Source organism: Ochlerotatus camptorhynchus, unplaced genomic scaffold (assembly GCF_037179485.1).
Source record: "Ochlerotatus camptorhynchus isolate MF236.1 unplaced genomic scaffold, CSIRO-AGI_Acam_v1.1 ptg000357l, whole genome shotgun sequence".
Lineage (NCBI taxonomy): Eukaryota > Metazoa > Arthropoda > Insecta > Diptera > Culicidae > Ochlerotatus > Ochlerotatus camptorhynchus.
In genome coordinates this window covers 3,202,919-3,223,636 of record NW_027040845.1, presented here as the reverse complement: position 1 = coordinate 3,223,636, position 20,718 = coordinate 3,202,919, and the positions used below count along the sequence as shown (strand labels likewise).

At 41.1% G+C, this 20,718-nt stretch overlaps 1 protein-coding gene across 1 annotated transcript; it reads right to left on the bottom strand.

Moving 5' to 3' along the window:
* Nucleotides 1-4,702: 4,702 nt before the first annotated feature.
* LOC135709256 (lipase 3-like) lies at nucleotides 4,703-19,135 on the bottom strand. The gene is made up of 6 exons (XM_065231556.1): nucleotides 18,989-19,135; nucleotides 18,489-18,853; nucleotides 5,426-5,672; nucleotides 5,128-5,368; nucleotides 4,915-5,060; nucleotides 4,703-4,852 (listed from the first exon to the last, which is right to left on the bottom strand). The coding sequence occupies exons 1-6, from the start codon at nucleotides 19,133-19,135 to the stop codon at nucleotides 4,703-4,705; spliced, it is 1,296 nt and encodes a 431-aa protein (XP_065087628.1).
* Nucleotides 19,136-20,718: the final 1,583 nt, after the last annotated feature.

Sequence of the window (20,718 nt, the reverse complement as noted above, 5' to 3'; positions counted from 1 at the left end):
CAACCTTGCCTTGTGTCGCACTGTGTTGCCATTTTCATCGAGTTTTTTTTCTTGAAGGCCCACTTACACCCAACGGTCTTCCTTCCAGGGGGAAGTGGTACTAACTCCCGTGTTTGGTTGTCCAGTAACGACTGTAGCTCCTCCTTCATTGCGAAATACCACGCTTCTGCATCTGGACATTGGATTGCATCGGTATAGCTCCTGGGTTCATCGGTGGTAATACTGGTGACCTGGTGACCACTGAGTAACGTTTCGGCAGGATTCCCCGGTGACTCTCGTGGATCGTCTCAGTTCAGTTGGTGGTTCGATGTTCACATTGATATCGCCGTCGCGTTCTATGGATTAACTCGATTGATCAGCCGTTGTCGTCGACGTCGTCTGGCTCGCTCTCAATCCCAACAGCAGTATCGTAGCCATCACCACAAGTAGTAGTAACCAGCAAGTAGTACAAACCTTGTTTGAGCGTTGCCATGGTGACTGTTTGCAGACACCGCATCACCCGGCAACCGTTGATGTCGAAAATAACAGTTGCGTGATTTTGCGCTAGCGACGGAGCAGACAAAAGATTCATCGCCAGCGTGGGTGTATACAGTGCCTTGCTCAGCTTCATCTCGGTTTGCTTATTCTTGTCATCATAGCACTGAATCACTCCGGGTCCTTCTCCTTTGACGATTGCCCGCTTCCCGTCAGCAAGTGTAAAGCTGGGTTTAGATAGGGCAAGTCAATTGATCAAGTCAGTTGAATTCAACTGACTTGAACGCGAATTGAACGTGTAAACCATGCCATTCAACTGACTTGATCAACTCACTTGAATTGAAAAAAGTTGAACCAGGCTCAACTTTTCAAGCCAATTGAATTCAACTGAGTTGATCATTTGACTTGCCTAGTCTAAACCCAGTATAACGTGTTTCACGTCACTTTCATGCAGCTCCGAGAAAAAATCACGGCTCGCGACGGTATGACTGCTCGCGCCCGAGTCCACAATCCAAGGCTTGTCTTCATCTCCATTTTCATCTTCGCATCTTCCGGTCCGAAACGCGAACGATACGAAATTTCCGTCGTTTTTCGGTAAAGGCTTTCCCTGCTCTCCTGGCTTCGTTTTCTTCTCGTTGTCCCGGATTAATTGTCGACACTCCCTCTGCATGTGGCCTGCCTTTTTGCAATAGTGGCAGACCAGCGTTTTCTTCTTCCTGTTGCCCTGTCCAACCTTCTTCGCGGCTTTATGCAGAAGTTTCCGCTTGACAAGTTCCAGGTCCTCGTCCGACCGGCTCTCCAAAGCGGTAGTCAGGATGTTGAACGTGCTTGGTAGGCTTCTCATGATCATGGCGACCATGAGTTTTTCCTCCAATTGCTGTTTCGCAAAGTGTCAAACACGAACGGCGCAGGAAGCGGAATAAACTTCGTTTTACCGGTGCACATGCAGTGTAGCTGCAAAATACCGCCTAAAGCTGGGTTTAGACAGGGCAAGTCAATTGATCAAGTCAGTTGAATTCAACTGACTTGAACGCGAATTGAACGTGTAAACCATGCCATTCAACTGACTTGATCAACTCACTTGAATTGAAAAAAGTTAAACCAGGCTCAACTTTTCAAGCCAATTGAATTCAACTGAGTTGATCATTTGACTTGCCTTGTCTAAACCCAGCTTAACATCGTAGTTCAACTGGTTCAACTGCTTAAGGCCTGTATAGAGATCAAAGCGAAGCGAAAATCTCATACAAAATACTACATTTTTCACCTGCGTGAAAAACGCAATGTGCAAATATTTCACTTCGCTTTGAACTGTAAACAGATACGATCCAGCGAAATCTAATTTTGTGGATCGCATCTTTTTCGCTTACGTTTATTTTTTTTTTCGCGCTTGCAGCGCTCGCGAAAAGATCAGCAGCTAGTCTAGTCTAGTCTAGTCTACACATACACAGCCAGTACTTGAAAGAATCCTGGAAATGATAGAAATACATCTATCATTTTCTTGTCATTATTAATGCCTGCTGCACATCAAGGATGTGAAACAAACAATAAAGCGGCCAGGCCTACTGTGTAGCGTTTAGTTAATTTTTGTGGAAGTGAATGTTTACCATGTCTACTTAATAAGTATAGACAGTGGTTAACATTTAATCCACAGGTAATCAAAGAGCGGGGACATACCGTACCAACCGCTCCGTATGCAGGATTTGAAAATAGGCTATATAAGTCGTTGGGAGTGACAGAGCTAAGAAAGTTAATGTACACTCCTTGGTTGTCCGATCTCCTGGGATGGAACACAGGTATTTACCCCTTGTGTTCGAGCGTACAGTCCTCCCTCCGTACAAGCGTGGACGGCACCGCCCACCCACTGCCATCCCTCAATCGATCCAGCCGACCTCAGTCGAAGGACAACAGAGAGCGGTGTGCGGACGTAACCTATACGGAGGGAATACTGTATTCGCCTAGGTTATAGCGCCCTTGCTCGCTATTCGTTATTCGCTGTCTACAATGAGAAGAAACAATGCATGAACTTACAACACGCCCCGCATACACGTACTACCGATATAAAATGTATATTGGTACTGCGTGTACACTTCCATCATCAAAGCAATTCCTGCTTTGTAGATGTCACGTATTTAGTAGGATGTCTCCTAAAAAAAATAGGATGTCTAAAATCCATAGGATGAAAGTTAAGTCTCATCCGAATCAAATGATTCCAAATGCTACGGATTCATAGAAATTAAGTTTAAATAGATAAAAGTAAAATACAAAAAAAAAAGGAACAATCTCACCAAATCAGTCCAAGTGAATCCTTTGCAAGCAGCTCTGTCACGTTTGGTGTAGTAGTTCCGATCATAGACCCGCCTTACGGGGATCACAGGTTTAATATAGTCAATTGCTCCTTGACGCAAACACGAAGTGACCGCTCATAAAATCATACAACGCATAAATAAACTGAACTTAAAAACTATCACTCGCGATGCCACAAATTTCTGGAGCGGGAGCATAAGCGAAATCAAATTACAACTTCACAAAAGTCGAGAAAAAACGGAGCAAAAATTGACGGCTGAAAATTTTCCATGTCTTTCTTCGAGCACAGCACACTACGATCATCTCGCGAAAAGATCAGCAGCTAAGCGAAAAGTTGACGTTTCGGGAGAGCGTATCTGTCAGATTTTCACTTCACCGGAGGTGTAAACTGATCGATTTCGTTTCACATGAACTATAAACTGCGAAAAAAGGAAACTGGAAAATGTTCCACAAACATTTTTTCACAACCTTTTTCGCTAGCGAAATTTCATGATTTTTCGCGTGTCTCAATTTTCGTTTCGCTTCGATCTGTATACTAGGCTTTACGAGTAACGAAAAAACGAACTGTACTGTCGTTACTAAGAGCAACCCTCGGAGCAACCGTACCAGTCGTTGCCATTTGCGGCACTATTTTTCTTACGCACAGCGTTTCCATTTTGGATTAATCAGTCCTCTCCACACCGGTCGTTGATATCAGAGTCATAATTTAAGTTACCGTTTTCCACACCGGCAAAACAAACTTTTGACGTTTATTCAAAATAGCAACCGTCTGATGCGTTACTACCTGGTTGCTCAATTTATGAACTCACTACTTCCCAAGGTGCTAAATAGCAACTCCCGGTACGCAAGTAGCGTTATGGTAGAGGTTGGTAAATGTGCCTTATTTACTCATTGGTACGGTCAAAGATACGGTCGCTCGCTCTAAAGAGTCATGCTTTGTTTACTAACTTGACACCGAGGGGCGGAAACCCAAAGTAGCAAATTTTGAAACGTATTAAGAAAGGTTTCTTAAAAAAATCGGGAAATTTTCCTTTGAAATTCTGGAAAATCGTGGCAATTTTATTTTGCACCCTGATTGTATATTAGAGTTGACAGCACCGTCGAGTCGACGTCTCTCCACGCAATTATTGACAGTTTTATTGCAAAGTGAACATTTTATTTATCGCTATAAAAAAAACTTCGGTTGCTATGCTAATCGGGGATTACTACTTGGTCGCCAACGAGTTTCTTATGGGATTTTTCGGTGGAGTAAAGATATAAGACAAAGTTCGCCACATTTCACGCACAGACTGACAGATTCTTATGGAATTTTCATCCATACTCTTGTTTTTGTTCGAACCGTATTTTTCATAATTTTTATTTGGTATGGAAAAACGGTTCGTACGAAAGTGAGAAAATGGGTGCAAGGAGTAAAGATAGTTACAGAAAGGCTTATTCTGCACCACGAGTGAGGGAAGGTGACTTTGACGCTGTTGTTAGTATGGTGACAATACTCACCTCATGTGAGGTGACTCCACCATTCCATTTGCACGAAAAGTCACCTAAAATGAGGTGACAATACTTTTGGTCCTAGTGACAGCGAGTCACCTGCACCTCACCTCACTAGCGGCGCAGAATAGGCCATTTTTCTTAACTTTTGTTGACAAGGGAGTTATAACCTATGCAACACAGCCTTATAGCGAATTCGTTTATTATCGGGGTTGGAACCAGTTCCAACCCAGTGCGAAACCGAACTTTTTGTCAGTGCGAACCTCAACCTGAGCTGGGTTTTAAAAACAAACGATTGAACTGACGTTTGTCAGAAAACAAGCAGGCCCAATCTTGATACCCGATCCAGGTTGGAACTGAATAATAAACGAATTCGCTATTAGTTTGGCGAACAAGGCATTCATCTGGAACTAGGAATAAAGGGTTTACAGAGATTTCATGTGGTTACGTTCCGCATTGCATCAATTATTTTGCCATACACTTTCAGGTACACCTGTGCGTTGTATATGAAATCCATGTGGCTCCACCCGGGTAGCTCAATTTGTGATTTAACGTTCGGCAGGTTTTTAATTAGTTTTTGAAAGTCCTGAATAACCGAGACAAAATACTGCATGTAATTGTTTTAAATAAAATCAATTTCATAATTACCGCCGATGAAGTCAAAAAGTCTTTGCTACCGTAGAACAAAGTGAACGGAACGGTCACCTTGGCAAAACTGTACTCCGATGGTTTGGCCTGTTTGTAGCGCTGCATGTTGGTCAAAAAATTCTTGTAATCAAACTGTTGAAATCTTCCTAGAAATGTTATTTTTTATTAATTTGGATCGATATTGTTGACTGAGATTGTTTGAGTTCCACTTACTTGATTGAATCAATTGTCCGTAGTGTACTAGCTGTTTCGTGGAAATCCCGCTCAGGGCATTGTCCAGCAATCCGGGCAGCAACAGTTTGGCCTGTTCTGATGAGTAGCCGAACATTTCTGCGAGCAAATCGGTGCAGACTTGCCGGGTCGGTGCATCTCCAGAACAGATGATGTTTCCGATGAATTGGAGAACATTCTCCGTCGGCGTAAGCTCGAATATATTCAACGAGCTGAGCGTCACCTGTGTGGAGAATGTGATGAGAACTTTCTAATGGATTGAATGGAGGTTAAAGCTAACCCAAAGTTGATCGTTGAATTTGGCCAGACTCTTCACGATTGGATTGTTTCCGTTGCCGAGATAGGCAATCGGGGCCATTCCGGTAGCGATGGTAATTTTGCGATTGTATTTAGGTTTCTCCGAAAGCAGCGCCAGCAGGGCCGTTACGCCTTGGTTGTGGCCGACAAAGGACAACTTCCGCTGGTTCGTTTGCAGCAAAATGTAGTCGATGATGGCGGGCAGGTCTCCGGTGCCGATCTCGTGCCAACTGTAAAAGCATGAAATTCAATGGAGGCGCACGGTTGAGATCAAATTTTAGCTATCGTTGCCAAACGATTCCGGGGCCAAGCAGCATCGTGATAAACGATAAAATGACCAAGTTAATTACCCCTAATTATGGTATGCAATTGGAAGCGAAGCGATAATTTTTAACCAGAAGCTAAAGCATCGTCCGAAGCACGTATTGCTCCGTTCGTCCGTTAACCAGTCCTGATGGCGGCGGCTGGAAACGGTTATCCAAAGCTCCCACTTGAAGCAACCAGATGGTAATTAATTTATTCCTATTTATTTCGTTTCGCTACCCATCTTCGCCATCGAGCGCACGTAAAGGATAATGCCATCTTCTTGCCTTGGAATGGCGAAAAGGTGGAGTACGCGGAACGTGCGCTCATTTGGATTTAATAATGCGAAATTAAATGCAGAAATAATTTCGTCGTGTCCTGTCGCCTTCTCGGAATGAACGCTTATCGAGCACATGCATTGGAACGGAAAGAACAATCCGGCTGTCTGTGAAGTGAAGGTGTGAATTTTGCTGACCTTCACCGGAAGAAAGTAGGGGAGAGTGGACACGCTTGATCCTCTGTTTTAATTTGGGATATATCTCAGAGGAAAAATTAAAACGGGAAATTTCTTATGTAACTTTATGAAAACTCTACTCTATGAATATTGCAAATCCACCGCTCAGTTCGCGGTTGAAAGTGATTCAAGCTGATCGATATTTTGAACGACAAATAAACATAGGATCTATTAAAAAAAAAAGCGGAATTGCAATCTGAGTAGTGCGGACTCGATTACTTTAAAATTTCAAGTATTTTTTCTTGAAAAATATGGACTTTCTTGCCTTTGTTGACATCTTCTCACTACCGCCACAAACGATGTGACAGACTGAGCGGCTCGAAAACTTTTGTAACGAACCAGGGGCGGGATGTGCAGCCAAATCGGCCTACTGAAAATCCATCAATGAGATGCAAATGTGTAAGGCTTATTGAGTTTGTCATCTCTTTCGTTCTCCTGCTGTTCAAACGGTTGAAGGAGTATGACGTCAAACTTCGTCATCCATTTTATCAGCTGGAGAATGAAAGAGACGACAAATATACTGGGCCTCACCTGTTTATGCTCATTGATTTTCTCTATGTAAATTGTGTGGTTCCAAACATAAACAAACCATCGTTGCTTATGGCTTTGTTGTCGTTTGGAACCAGTTATGCGAGGTAGGCAACGATTGTTCGTATTTGACAGTCACCTCCCCCCAGTAACGAACCTGCTTTTGCAATTTTTCAGTGTACCACATGGCAACACTACTACCAACAATCAATACGAAACTAACGATTTTAAATTGGCTCACCACTTTAGTAGCCTATTGGTGCCAAGCAAACGATTAACGTACCCTATTCTAGTTGAAATTCTATTACTACACTATGTTTGTTTTGATTCGCTATGAAAGTTTGACAGATAACATCAGGGTAGAGTCGGTGTATAATGAGTCACGCCAAGAGAAAAACAGTTGAACTCGCAACACGGTTTTTGAAAGATTCCCTTTATTTTAACTTGGCAACAGAGGACTTCTGCATCAACTTCAAATGACTTCTAGCGAGGAAAAAAATTAACGGCTGTAGTAAATCATTATATCAGTGATTTTGTCGAATTATCTTAAAGAAAAATAGTAGAAATTGTCATTACTGATCATTACAAAACGTATCGCATGACAAATGTAATGCTCACTGCGTGTATATGATCATTTCTTCGATTATATTTTATATTTAATTGCAATACCTTTCGTGGACCTTTCATAGCATCGTAATGCTTGTTTACTTTGTACGATAGGTAGCCGGTTTGACAGTTCAATAGGTAGACTTGGCTTCACTCTTGGCGTGACTCATTATACACCGACTCTACATCAGGGGTGTGTGGATTCATGCAGAACATGCAGGGGTGAGTGAAATAGCTTGGGACTGCTTGGGACCGTTGTTCTGGTACTGAGTGAGTCAAAAATAATAATGATTTTCTTCGGGACCCAGTGGTCTTAGAGTTACCTCTATGCTACTACCATAGAGGTAACTCTAAGACCAGAAGGTCCCGAAGAAACGAGCTAAACTTTTTGGCTCAGCTCTGGTACTATCTTCGGTCCCAAGCTAATCGATGCACCCCTCGAAACATAGGAAAATCCACGAACCCCTCATTTTATCTGTCAACCTTTCATAGCGAATCAAAACAAACATTGTGTAGTACAGGAATTTTGACTAGAATGGGGTGCGTTAATCGATTTGCTTGGGACCAATAGGCTAGTCAAGTAGTGAGCCAATTTAAAATCTTTAGTTTCCACCGGTTGCTACTACTGGATTGTAATAGCATTTTCACCAAATGTACTAGAATGTTTTGGTTCTATCTCTTTCACTCTACTCAAAACTGAAATGCATAAAAAATGACAAAATTATACACTTCGTTTGTGATTAAAGTAATATGGTTCGCTGTAATAGAATTTTCTTAGAAGCTTGTCCCATCAGCCACCAGATGGGCTAGTATTTTTGTTTGATTTGAACAAAGTTGATTTTGTGTGCAATGATGTTTGACAGTGTGCAAAGAGTGTATCATTTTGTTATATTTTTTCTGCATTTCAGTTTTGAGTAGAGTGAAAGCTGGAAGTTGCACTACCCACGGAAGAGCAGCTTGGCGCAGCTTCTCTTGACATCCGTTCCGCCATAGGTAGTACTGCTGCAGTGGCACTGCGATCCCGGGCCGAAGAAATGACTGATTTGACGGCGAATGCAAACTAGTAGTAGAGGAGAAGAATGCAACACGGGCGAGAATGCTGCAACACCACACGAGATTGAATATGGAGCGATACAGACAAGCGCGGAACAGACAAAACTCGGTTTTCCGAAGGAAGAAGCGTCAGCAGGAAGACCGAGATCGCGAGACGATGGAAAATCTGTACCGCGTAAACGACACACGGAAGTTCTACGAGAAGCTAAATAGTTCGCGCAAAGGCTACGTGCCGCAAGCCGATATGTGCAAGGACTTGGACGGTAACCTTCCCACGAACGAGTGTGAGGTGATTGAGAGGTGGAAGCAGTACTAAAACGAGCACCTCAACGGTAATGTAGCATGAAACGAAGGTGGCACGGCAACAGACCTTGGAGCACGCGCAGAAGACGACAGGCTACCGGCCCCGTATCTTCAAGAAGTTGAGGTGCACACTAATCGAGTCAGTACGGTTTTACCGAGTTTTTGAATTGCGGAACTGTTCGGTAAAATTTTAAAAATCTGTGGAAAATTTATTAATGAGAAAATTTGTTCTGAACTTGTACATACTTATTTCTGTTAACCCCATTTAATGATAGAAAATTAAATTGGTCGATTTCATTGATTCCTTACGGATAACGGTCATTTGAATTTTTACCGACTTTTTCAGTAATTCAAAAACCCAGTAAAAAAATACTGACTCCTGTAAAAAATCTTAGTGTGTGGAGATCGGTCGGCTGAAGAACAACAAAGCAACTGGTGTAGATCAATTACCAAGTGAGCTATTAAAATACGGTGGTGAAGCACTGGCTGGAGCGCTGCTCTGGGTAATTGCCAAGTTTTGGGAGGAGTGGATGGAAGGTGTCGTATGCCCAATCTACAAAAAAAGGCGACAAGTTGGATTGCTGCAACTACCACGCGAGCACACTGCGGAGCGCCATCTACAAGGTACTCTCCCAAATTCTATGCCGCCGCCAGGCATCATTTACAACAGAGTTCGTCGGGCAATACCAGGCGGGATTCATGGGTGCTCGCGCTACCACGGACCAAATTTTCGCGATTCGGCAGGTTCTGCAGAAATGTCGCGAATACAACGTGCCCACACATCATTTGTTCATCGATTTCAAATCCGCATACGACAAAATCGATCGAGGTCAGCTATGGCAGATTATGCACGAGTACGAATTTCCGGATAATCTGACGCGATTGGTCAAGGCGACGATGGATCGAGTGATGTGCGTTGTTTGAGTATCGGGGACACTCTCGAGTCCCTTTGAATCTCGAAGGTGATAGACTTTCGTGTCTGCTATTCAACATCGCGTTAGAAGGTGTGATCAGAAGAGCTTGGATAGACACGAGTGGCACGATCTTCAGGAAATCCATCCAGCTTCTTTGCTTTGCCGATGACATTGACATCATGGCACGGAACTTTGAGACAATGGTGGAATCGTACATCAGACTCAAGGCTGAAGCTAGGCGGATTGGACTTGCCATCAACGCATCAAAGACAAAATACATGAAAGGAAGAGGTTCTAGGGACGACAATGTTAGCCTCCCACCTCGAGTTCAGATTGATGGTGACGAAGTCGAGGTAGTCGATGAGTTCGTTTATTTGGGCTCACTGGTGACCGCCGAAAATGATACCAGTAGAGAAATTCATAGTCGCATTATGGCAGGGAATCGTGCTTACTTTGGACTCCTGAGGACGCTCCGGTCGAATAAAATTCGCCGCCGCACGAAGTTAACTGTCTGCAAGACGCTGATTAGACCCGTGGTCCTCTACGGCCATGAGTCCTGAACTATGCTCGTGGAGGACCAACGCGCCCTTGGTGTTTTCGAACGGAAGGTGTTGCGTACCATCTACGGTGGAGTGCAGATGGATGACGGGAACGTGGAGGAGGCGAATGAACCACGAATTGCACCAGCTGCTGGGAGAACCATCCATCGTCCACATTGCAAAAGTTGGGCGACTACGGTGGGCTGGGCATGTCGTAAGAATGTCGCACGACAACCCAGTGAAAATGGTTCTAGAAAGCGACCCAACAGGAACAAGAAGAAGAGGTGCGCAACGGGCAAGGTGGATCGACCAAGTGGAAGGTGACCTGCTGACCCTTCGGAGACTACGATGTTGGCGAAGTGTGACCATTTAGACCTGTTCATTTTAATTGAAATGTTCGGAATGTAACGGGTCAACCGTGATTACTGTTCGTCATGTTAATTTGAACTTTTGTGCAAATTTTCAGCAAAATCGGTGTTGATTTTGAGGTGCTTCAAGTTAATTTTATGTTTTCAAGGTAATTTACGGCTTATAATATTTGTATCTCGAGACTGAAACAACGAAAGCTGCTGTAACAACTTTCATAGCAAAGTTTAATGTGTCATGTATCAACTTTGTGACCAAAGGTTGACTATTAGAAGTGGTTTTATTGAAGTTTGACTTAGTTTCATGCTCGAAGATATCTTAAAAAGTGAAGAATTTTAAAGTATTTGTTCTACGAATTTTCCACCCGTATGATATAAAAATGTGTAGTGTACGGCATAATGTTCCTTATATTGTTCTAGAAGTTTCATTCCAACATAGTTTTCGTGTTTATTTCATAGATTGAGAGATAAAAATCAGAAAAGAGGCCGTTTTAGCTAAAATTCACAAGACAACAGAACCAATAAAAGTAAATTAGATTGACAGAACATAGTTGCATTGCTTTTCAATGACGACCGATGACTGTTTCATTGATATATGATTTTTTCATAAATATGAATCCTCAGTAGACGTGTTTTTTTATCAAAGGCAAGTGTCACTCGAACCATAACAGCAATTTATAAAATAACGAATATTTTGAATGGCTCGAGTGACACTTGCCTTTGATAAAAAACACGTCTACTGAGGATTCATATTTATGAAAAAATCATATATCAATGAAACAGTCATCGGTCGTCATTGAAAAGCAATGCAACTATGTTCTGTCAATCTAATTGACTTTTATTGGTTCTGTTGTCTTGTGAATTTTAGCTAAAACGGCCTCTTTTCTGATTTTTATTTCTCAATCTATGAAATATACACGAAAACTATGTTGGAATGAAACTTCTAGAACAATATGAGGAACATTATGCCGTACACTACACATTTTTATATCATACGGGTGGAAAATTCGTAGAACAAATACTTTAAAATTCTTCACTTTTTAAGATATCTTCGAGCATGAAACTAAGTCAAACTTCAATAAAATCACTTCTAATAGTCAACCTTTGGTCACAAAGTTGATACATGACACATTAAACTTTGCTATGAAAGTTGTTACAGCAGTTTTCGTTATTTCAGTCTCGAGATACAAATATTGTAAGCCGTGAATTACCTTAAAAACATAAAATTAACTTGAAGCACCTCAAAATCATCACCGATTTTGCTGAAAATTTACACAGAAGTACAAATTAACATGACGAACAGTAATCACGGTTGACCCGTTACATTCCGAACATTTCGTTTAAAATGAACAGGTCTACTGACCATGGATCGAGTAGAGTGGAAACAACTTCTTCGGACAGCAGAGGATAACAAGCCCTTATCTTCTCATGATTTCCAGTTCTGGATTACTAAAAACAATGTGCAAGACAACAGCACCAATGTCATCACAACAATTACAAGCTTATTAAGCGTTGGCATGACAACAACAAATCATTTTTTTTCATCGTTTTGACAGTTACAACCAAAGTTGGAGCAATGTAAGTGAATCTCAATAATTTCCCATAGTAATTCATCGAAATATCCATACAAACTTCATTCCATTGGCGTGACCTCGAAACCTTCATAAATCTTTATCATGTTTTGCATATACTCATATTTTGAGGTATTGAATCAAACTAGAGGGTGGCCTATCAGAAATTTATCTTTTTTTTTCAAAATAAAGCACCCTGCTCGACACGCATTTTAATCCAGCATGAGAATGGAATAGGGGAAAAGTTGGCTTCGGCAATACCTTAACCTACTATCGTCAGGGGGTAAACAAAGTCCTAGAGCACTCAAATTTGGCCAATAGTGGCTCTGAAACACAATGTATCCACATGCCAAAATTGAGCTCTCAAGGACGTTGTTTACCCCCTGGCGATAATAGGTTAAGGTATTGCCGAAGCCAACTTTTCCCCTGTCTAAGCAACCTGTTAATTTCAGCCTGTCAACGTCAAATCTTATACAAGAACGTTAAAATCGAAAACATGCTAGATTCAACCAAAATGTATCTGGAACGTATTTTCTTCCATTCATTTGCATTATGGTCCTAGGCACTTTTTCCACCAATGAAAAATATTGATTTTCTTATGCGTATTAAAGTTAAACATGCTTGTTTTATTATCCAATTTGATGCAGTTTGAGATATTCTGAAATTTAGAAGTATTTTAAAGCCATCGTTGCCAATATAAAAATTATAACGGCAGAGTGTCAAAATTAACCATGGCGGCGCGCCGACTCAAAATCATCGGCGGCGGCGGCTTGTGGAAAAAAGTCAGCGGCGGTGGTGTAAAGGTCTAATTTTACCCCGATTACAATACTTTTCAACTTAATATGAAATCCTCTGAATATTTCTAATGAGAATGCTGGTTTGGCTCACATTTTGACAGTTCTCGCTGCTCGATTGACTCATGATGGCCGCTTCCGCGAATCTCTACATATAGGATTACTACTTTTGGCTTTTTCTGGCAGATTTCACCTGGCAATGCTACAACTTATTTCAATAAAGCTCATCACTAGCGTGCACAGGAATCTTGTTAAGGAGGGGCATTTTTTTATATGGTGCATTTAATCTGGGGATGGGGAGTACTCCAAAGTATGTGGTGGATGGTGCTGTCCACCTCCCACTATTTCCCTACTGTTCAATTTAGCTAATTCTATTTATTTTTTGCTCCGGTGGTGGTTCACCCTCCTTAACGCAAACTGCTTTCAGACAGCCAATGGAAATTTGCAATTTAATGTCGATGTCGATGATGATCGGTTCGTCAAATGGTTGCGATATTAGGGCTTTAACCGAAATGATGCATTTGCTGCAACGTTGTTGCCTTGGTGGCTGGATTCAGCTGAAGTCACGTCAGATGGTAGTGATAGCACCGACAAACCGACATGAATGACCAATTCTCCTTTCGCATGCACACTGCTTCGACAAGTACAAGGTTCAAACGGTGCGCATAGCAGTGAACAAACAGTATATTGCTCTTGATCAATCCAATCTTGATCGGTGGTGTTGAGTACTTGGCAACGATGAAGTCTTCAAGAAGGAGATGGAATACGCGTATCTGTCAAAAGATAAGCAATTATAACGGAATTAAAAGGAAATAAACCAACACACTCAAAGCTCTTCATAAAAGTATATGGTTGTTTTTGTCCTTGCACTTGGCTTGTACTCTAGCAGTTCTGCCAGCCATTGTGCTGGCACCGTCAAAAGATACTACCATCACCTGCTCCCAAGAAATCTGCATCGCTGTCAGGACCTCAGCAATGGTATTGAAGATGGTCGCCGCGTCTGTTTTCCACACCCACGAATGTTTCCTTCGGCCGATCATTATCAATATACGGGAAATGGATGTAATGTCGATCTAAATGGCCCCAATTTTGGGTCCATAGATAAATTCAGCAATCGACTAAATTTTCAATAGCGACCAAAAATATCCATTAGTACCGTCCCAATGACACATTCGTCTAGATAAAATTAATAAATAGCAGACTTATACCCACTTTTCAATTAGCGAATCCAAAAGCATCTTCAACCTTTGTCTTCTTCTGTCCTTTATTTAACGTCGGTCTCTGTTCCGCAATCTAGTGCCAATCACCGACGGACATCGATTGCCATCCATTGACGGCAATCGAATGTGCAGGAAGGCAGCTTCCACACCTGCGTAGGATATCGCACCCATTCAACAACACAAGGGCCGGGACCAACGGCTTTACTTCCCTTCCGAAGGAAGACGTGACCAGAGATTTTTATGCCTCAGAAAAATCCCACCGACCTCGGCTGGGATTGAACCCAGACCCATTGTGGTATTAGAAAGCAGTCACGCTTACCACTACACCACTGGCACCGGCCTTCAACCTTTGTAGAGTTGCGAAAAAGTCCATCCTCAGAATACCTTGAAGTTCTTTTCGAAATTTTTAGAACTCAATTAGCTCTTTTGAAATTCTTCTCACAAGTCATCTGGAATTATTTTTAGAACTCTTCTTGACTTTTACTCAGAACACATCGGAACTGAAATTCCCTTAGAGTTTCAGAAGAATTTCCTCAGTACTGTCCAGAAATTATTCCCGGAATGAGCTAGAAATTATCGGTACTCCCTTGAATTTTTCCTCAAAATCCCTTTGAAATTTCACTCAACATCCAATTTTTCTCGGTATTCTTTTCAGAATTATCTTTGAACTATCTGCAGGATTCACTAGAAATTATTCGCAGAATTTTCTTGGAATACTCCCCAGAAATCCTTTGGAACTGTCCTCAGAATTCAATATCCTTAAGGGTTTTTTTTTCGGATTCGGAGCTCTTTTGGAATTCTTCTCAGAAGTCCACTGGAATTATATTTAGAACTCTTCATGTTTTTTGTCAGAACACCTTAAAACTGAAATTCGTTTAGAGTTTCAGAAATTTTTCCCGGAATGAGCTTGAGATTATCCTCGGAATTCGCTTTAAATTTTGCGTAAAATCCCCACTCCAAATTTTTCTCGGTATTCTTTTTGAAATTATCTTGGAACTATCTGCAGGATGCACTACAAATTATCCGCAGAATTTTCTTTGAATTCTACCAAGAAATATTTTAGAACTGTCCTAAGAATTCAATATCCTAACGGAAACTAATTTTGTTCATTTAAATCAAAAATATAAATGTTCATTCTATAAACATATTAATCATTCAAAGTAAATTGAAAACATGTTTGCATCAAAAATATGTATTTTTTTATTAAATTCAAAAGCATGTTTATTTCAACAATATATGATTTGAGTAAACTATTTTTAGCGTGTCATGCCTTCACCTTTTTTTCTTGTTTACATTCGGCAGAATGTAGCTCCTGCTATTCCTCGGAACTCAACCGAAAACGACCCACCCATCTAGGCCATCATCCAAATAATGTTCCAGCTCGACAAAACCAGCGGAGCCTGAGGCGAAACCCCACAATTCAACGTCACTCCATCGTTTCGCCGATCGTCATTTGACCCTCCCCCATCACATCGAAAAAAAAAACGAAAACCCGAAATTGATTTTGAATCTATTCCGGTTCCTCCCCCTTCCCCGTAGAAAGAAGCCGATACCGTGGAGGCACCTTATTTGATCCCGGACCAGGATGCCACTACCTACAGACCACCCTTAATCGACTCCGAAAACTGGCTGGAATTTAGATGCACCAGTCTGCAGATATTTTTTCGAATTATTTTGTTTTATAGTGCATTCAAATACCTTCTAAAGTAATTTAAAAGTATGTTTGTTTGTTTTAAAAATGAACAGCATGTTTAAAATAAAAATATTTATTTTTGTTCCCATAGTTGTCAAATCATACAAAAATATTTAAGTTTATTTTCAACACGAATATTTTTAAAATAAACGTAGCATTATTTTTATTTTAAACATCGATATCACATGACTTCTAACATGGAATACGTTTGAAATGAACCTATTTTATTTTTGTGGCCAGAACAAACAGAGTTTACGTTTAAATTTACCTCAAATATGTTTGTTTCGACAATAGATTTTTCTGTGTGCTTGAGGTTCTTCTCGGAATATTTTAGACCTTTTTTTCTCAGAACACCTTGGAACAGAAATTCTCCTAAAGTTTCAGAAGAATTTCCTCTGTATTCTCCAGAAATTCTTCCAAAAATGAGCTTGAAATTATCCTCGGAATTTCCTTGAAATTTTCCTCAACATACCTTTGTAATTTCAATCAAAATTTGATTCTCTCGGTATTCTTTTCGAAATTATCTTGGAACTATCTGCAAGATTCACTAAAAATCATTCGCAGAATTTTCATGGAATCATCCCCAGAAAGCTTTTCTTTTGGAACAATCCTCAGAATTTAATACCCATGAGGTTCTTCTCTGAAGTCAAGTTTAAGTTGTCCGTCCATCCACCAAAACGTCGTAGTTTTTCTACCAGAAATGTTCAATAAAGCTTGCCCTTCCATTCACCAGAACTGTTTTACATCAGGAATTTTCAGTTCAGCTTGCCCTTCCATGCAGAAGAATGTTGCAAATCTTACACCAGAAATTTTCAATACAAACTTGCCACCAGAAAATTTTACACCAGAAAATTTCAATTGAGCAGAACGATGCAAATTTTCCACCGTTAATGTTCAATAAAAATTGCTTCTCCAATCTTCTAATTGGTGCAGATTTCCTTTTTCCATTTTCCACCAAACATTTTCAATATAGCTGGCTTCTCCTATCATCAGAATGTTGTAGGATTTCCACCAAATAAAGTTTGCCCCTATTTTCGGATTTTTTCAGTAAAGCAGCTTTCCTCCAATTATCAGAATGGTGCATATGTTACACCAGAAATTATTATTAAAACTTGTTTCTCTATTTAGCAGAAGAATGCAAATTTAAAAACAAAAAAATCTGAAAAGCTTGCCTATCTGTTCACCACAACGGTGCAGATTTTCCACCAGAAATTTACAATTTAGCTTAATTTTAAATAAAGCTTGTGCCTTCATTTACCAGACTAGTGCAAGTTTTCCATCAGAAATTTTCTGTTCATTTCATTAATCAGAGCGATGCAAATTTTGCACCAGAAATTTTCAATTGAGCATGCTCCTCCATTCACCAAAACGGTGCACCAAAAATTGTCAGTGAAGTTTGTTTCACCATGCACCTTCAGGCTTTGCCTCTTCATGCACCAGAGTAGTGCAAATTTTCCACCATACATTTTCAATGAAGCTTGCATTCATCAGAACGATGCAAATTATGCACCAGAAAAATTAATAAATCTTGCTATTACATTCACCACAGTGTTGCGAACTTTCCACCAGAAATTTTCAGATAAATGTGCACCTCCAAATTTTTAGCACGATTCAATTTTAGAACCAGAGATGTTCATTTTGATTAGTCCCTCCATGCACCACCTTGATGATATTTTTACACCATAAATATTCAATAAAAAGCTTTTTCTTCGATTTACTACCACGAAGGTGATTTTTGTCAACCTTAAATTTACCCTTTTCTTTTAACCCTCCATGAACAACCTTGAAAAAAAAAAATTACACCAGGAATGTGGTGCAATTTTTTGACCAAAAAATTTCCTTGAAGTTTGTGCCTTCATGCACCTTTGTGGTGCAATTTTCAGGTAATATATTTATTTATAAAAGGTGGGGCAATTGCCCCACCTTGCCCCACCCTGTGCACGCCAATGCATCATCCACAATTTTAACTCCTTCCACCGTTCCGATCAAGCTATGTTGCAGAGAGTTTGTCATGACTTCATGACAATCGTCGCAAATGATTTGTCTAGATTGTAGCTTGCTCTCTGTGTTTCGATTCCCTGTTAGAAGCCATCAGAGCTTCTCATTCGATGTAGGGGATATTTAGGTTTTGGGTGAAAACAGATCATGATCAAAGTGGAAAACCGAGGTTTACTCCAATTTTCTAGTCAATCCATTAGTCTGCTAACCCAAGTAACAATTTTTGTTTTATAAGGGTTCTGTAGACCATGATTTAGACTTGTAGAATGCTATAAAACGACGATAAAATTTGCAATGTTACTCGGGAAAGCACATATTGGACCTTAGCCAACGAATTGGCTTTAATAAGTCAATTCAACTCGAACAATGCAATAAAGGACCAATCGATTCTCTTCATCGACTTTCTCTTCCGTTAATAACCCGGCTACACAAACGTTTCCTAACGAGTTTATCGTTTTGGATGCTAGATGATAGCTTCTTTCATCGAACTGTGTTTTGAAAATAGCCAATAATGTCTTTACATGGCTGTGGGAACTGACCCTTTCAAACAGGGTTCAATTTTATGAATCATTACCGTGAATTTCCCTCAACTCTGGGAAATTTGTAAAATCAGCCCTTGCCATCATCACCGACGGCGACACGTACCTGAAGTCCCAGAAAGCAGCATCCTTCGGGCTGAGGTTTAGGTTCTTTCGTGAAAAGCGCGTGCCACGTGCATTGCCCATCCACACGTCGTACCCGGCGTCGGCCAGCACAAAGGCAAGACCACTTTCCGGACCAGTGACAACGAAATCAGCCGCCGTCGAAAATAGTCCATGCATTAGCAGAACCACACCTCGGAAACCGTCCAGCTGGTTGTTCGACGAAGACGGGGCCAATTGTTCTGCCGAATAGTCTGCGTCCTTTTGAAGAGCCGGATCCGGAATGCGATGCAATTTGAGAATGTAGCCATCCTTGGTTGTGACCACGTGGATCTCGGCCGGGTAGTCTGCAGCTTCTATTGCGTCTATCTGCCAGATACGTTTTGCAATTACAAAGGTGTGTATTGTTATAAATTTTCCGGAACTATGTTCTGTTCGGTGCTACATTCACATTAGAAGCAATAACTCGAAGATTTAAATCTAATCCACATTTGCAAATTTTACCACTAAATCCCGCTCGTAACTGGACAAGCGATGCCTTCTGCTGCTAGCCGCTTCGACTCTCTTCGATGAACCATCGTCGCCAACGATGGCTTCGGTCCGGATAAAGCTCGGTATTACAGTTAAAACTAATTGCAGAATAACTTTCATCGCACATGGACTGTAAATTTCCGACCGTGCCGACGATCCGCCTGGTGCCACCGATACGTTTGGGCACTATTTAGTTAGCAGTCGGATGTCGAATCCGGGGTGAACCGAAATAAGAGCCACTATACTGTAATGGCAAGTCACAGAGACGGAAAGGACAAACGCAGCTAGATAGACTGAGAGTACGCACTGTAGTTACTAGTGTCATAATCCAGAATATTGTTCCGCTTCTGCTCTTTGCCATCAGTCGTCGTCGTCGTCGTCGTAATAGTCATTTGTTTCCACTCCGTAAGCACATTAATTAGTGCCTTCCGTTCCGGTCTCGCAGAGTGTCGGGCAGAATGGTGCAGCTTTTTGGCAATTAAACTTTGTAGGTGGTGAAGTGCGATTGGGCTGTAATCTCTCATTACGACGTAATCGTTTACACGTGAGCTACGAGAATGGGTTCTAGCTTTTGGGGTGTTATTGTTCTTGGATTAGTTCAGTACGGTAGATAGGCTGTCGATAAATCTATCAATTTTGCAAACGTTTAGCTAGGATCCAATTTAAGTTTCTTGTTGCAGCTGTCGTTCTTACGTTGAAAATGCTTTAGCTCAAATTAGTAAACGATGGTAAATAGACCCGCAGGGTGAAAATAATTAGATTCCGTTAGTTTGTTAACGTCAGATGCTTCTTCGGCTAAGTACGGTTAATGTCCCTAATGAGCAGTTCCATGCCAAATGTCGAATCGGAAAAACTCGACCTTCTCTGATTTGCATGAAACATTGCATAATAATTGTTTATTAAGTGAAATGATTCACATGTTTGCTAACATTCGGCCATTTTTGATCTTGTAAAATTTTCAAAATGGCGTCTAGGCATTTTGATATATTGGATTTAAATAATTTTTTTTAAATTTTTACTAAAAAAAAAAAAATTGTTTATTTTTTTTTCCTTTGGTTTGTTTTTAGTCGATCTTGTTTTCCGTGCTGACCACTAATGCTACTGACGCCACGGAAGTTGCTCCCACACCTTGTTAATGGGTAGCCAGATGGGCTAGTGTAAAGGGATTCCCCTAACCTCTGGTCTAGCCACGGATATCGTCTGGGGTGGGCTACACTCGCCTCTTTTGTTGGCTAGCTCGAGCTTGAAACCACAGGAGTGGAACTTCGGATCAGAAAGTGGCTCCACTTGTCATTTGCGAACACTAGCGCACCTAGTGTGTTACCTGACTTATAACGAATATACGTTGTATACGAGTACCCCGAATACAACGTATGACTCGTCTAATTTTGCATAGCATTTGCAATGTAAAATTAGACGAACTATACGTTGTATTCGGGGTACTCGTATACAACGTATATTCGTTATAAGTCAGGTAACACAGTAGCGGTAGAAGGCATCTTCTGCCTGCTGTTAAGATAGGCAGCATGGTATGATAGTGTGAGTGCACATAGAAAGCCCGTGTGGAACGCTACCACAACACATTGCTTGTTGAGCAGAAAAACGAACCACTTTTTGATTCATCGATTGTTTGCGCTTCCCCTTCTGTTCTGTGTTGAAACCCTAGAGCTTCAAGGTCGGCTCCTGGCTTGTCGACACTGATC

What these genes read in the sequence shown, in the direction of transcription:
- LOC135709256 (XM_065231556.1), bottom strand. Translation starts at nt 19,135, where the DNA reads ATGAAAGTTATTCTGCAATTAGTTTTAACTGTAATACCGAGCTTTATC. An exon ending in GCTGCTTTCTGGGACTTCAG is followed by an intron (nt 5,673 to 18,488) that starts GTACGTGTCGCC and finishes ATGCTTTTACAG; the next exon opens with TTGGCACGAGATCGGCACCG. An exon ending in CGGACAATTGATTCAATCAA is followed by an intron (nt 5,061 to 5,127) that starts GTAAGTGGAACT and finishes TAACATTTCTAG; the next exon opens with GAAGATTTCAACAGTTTGAT.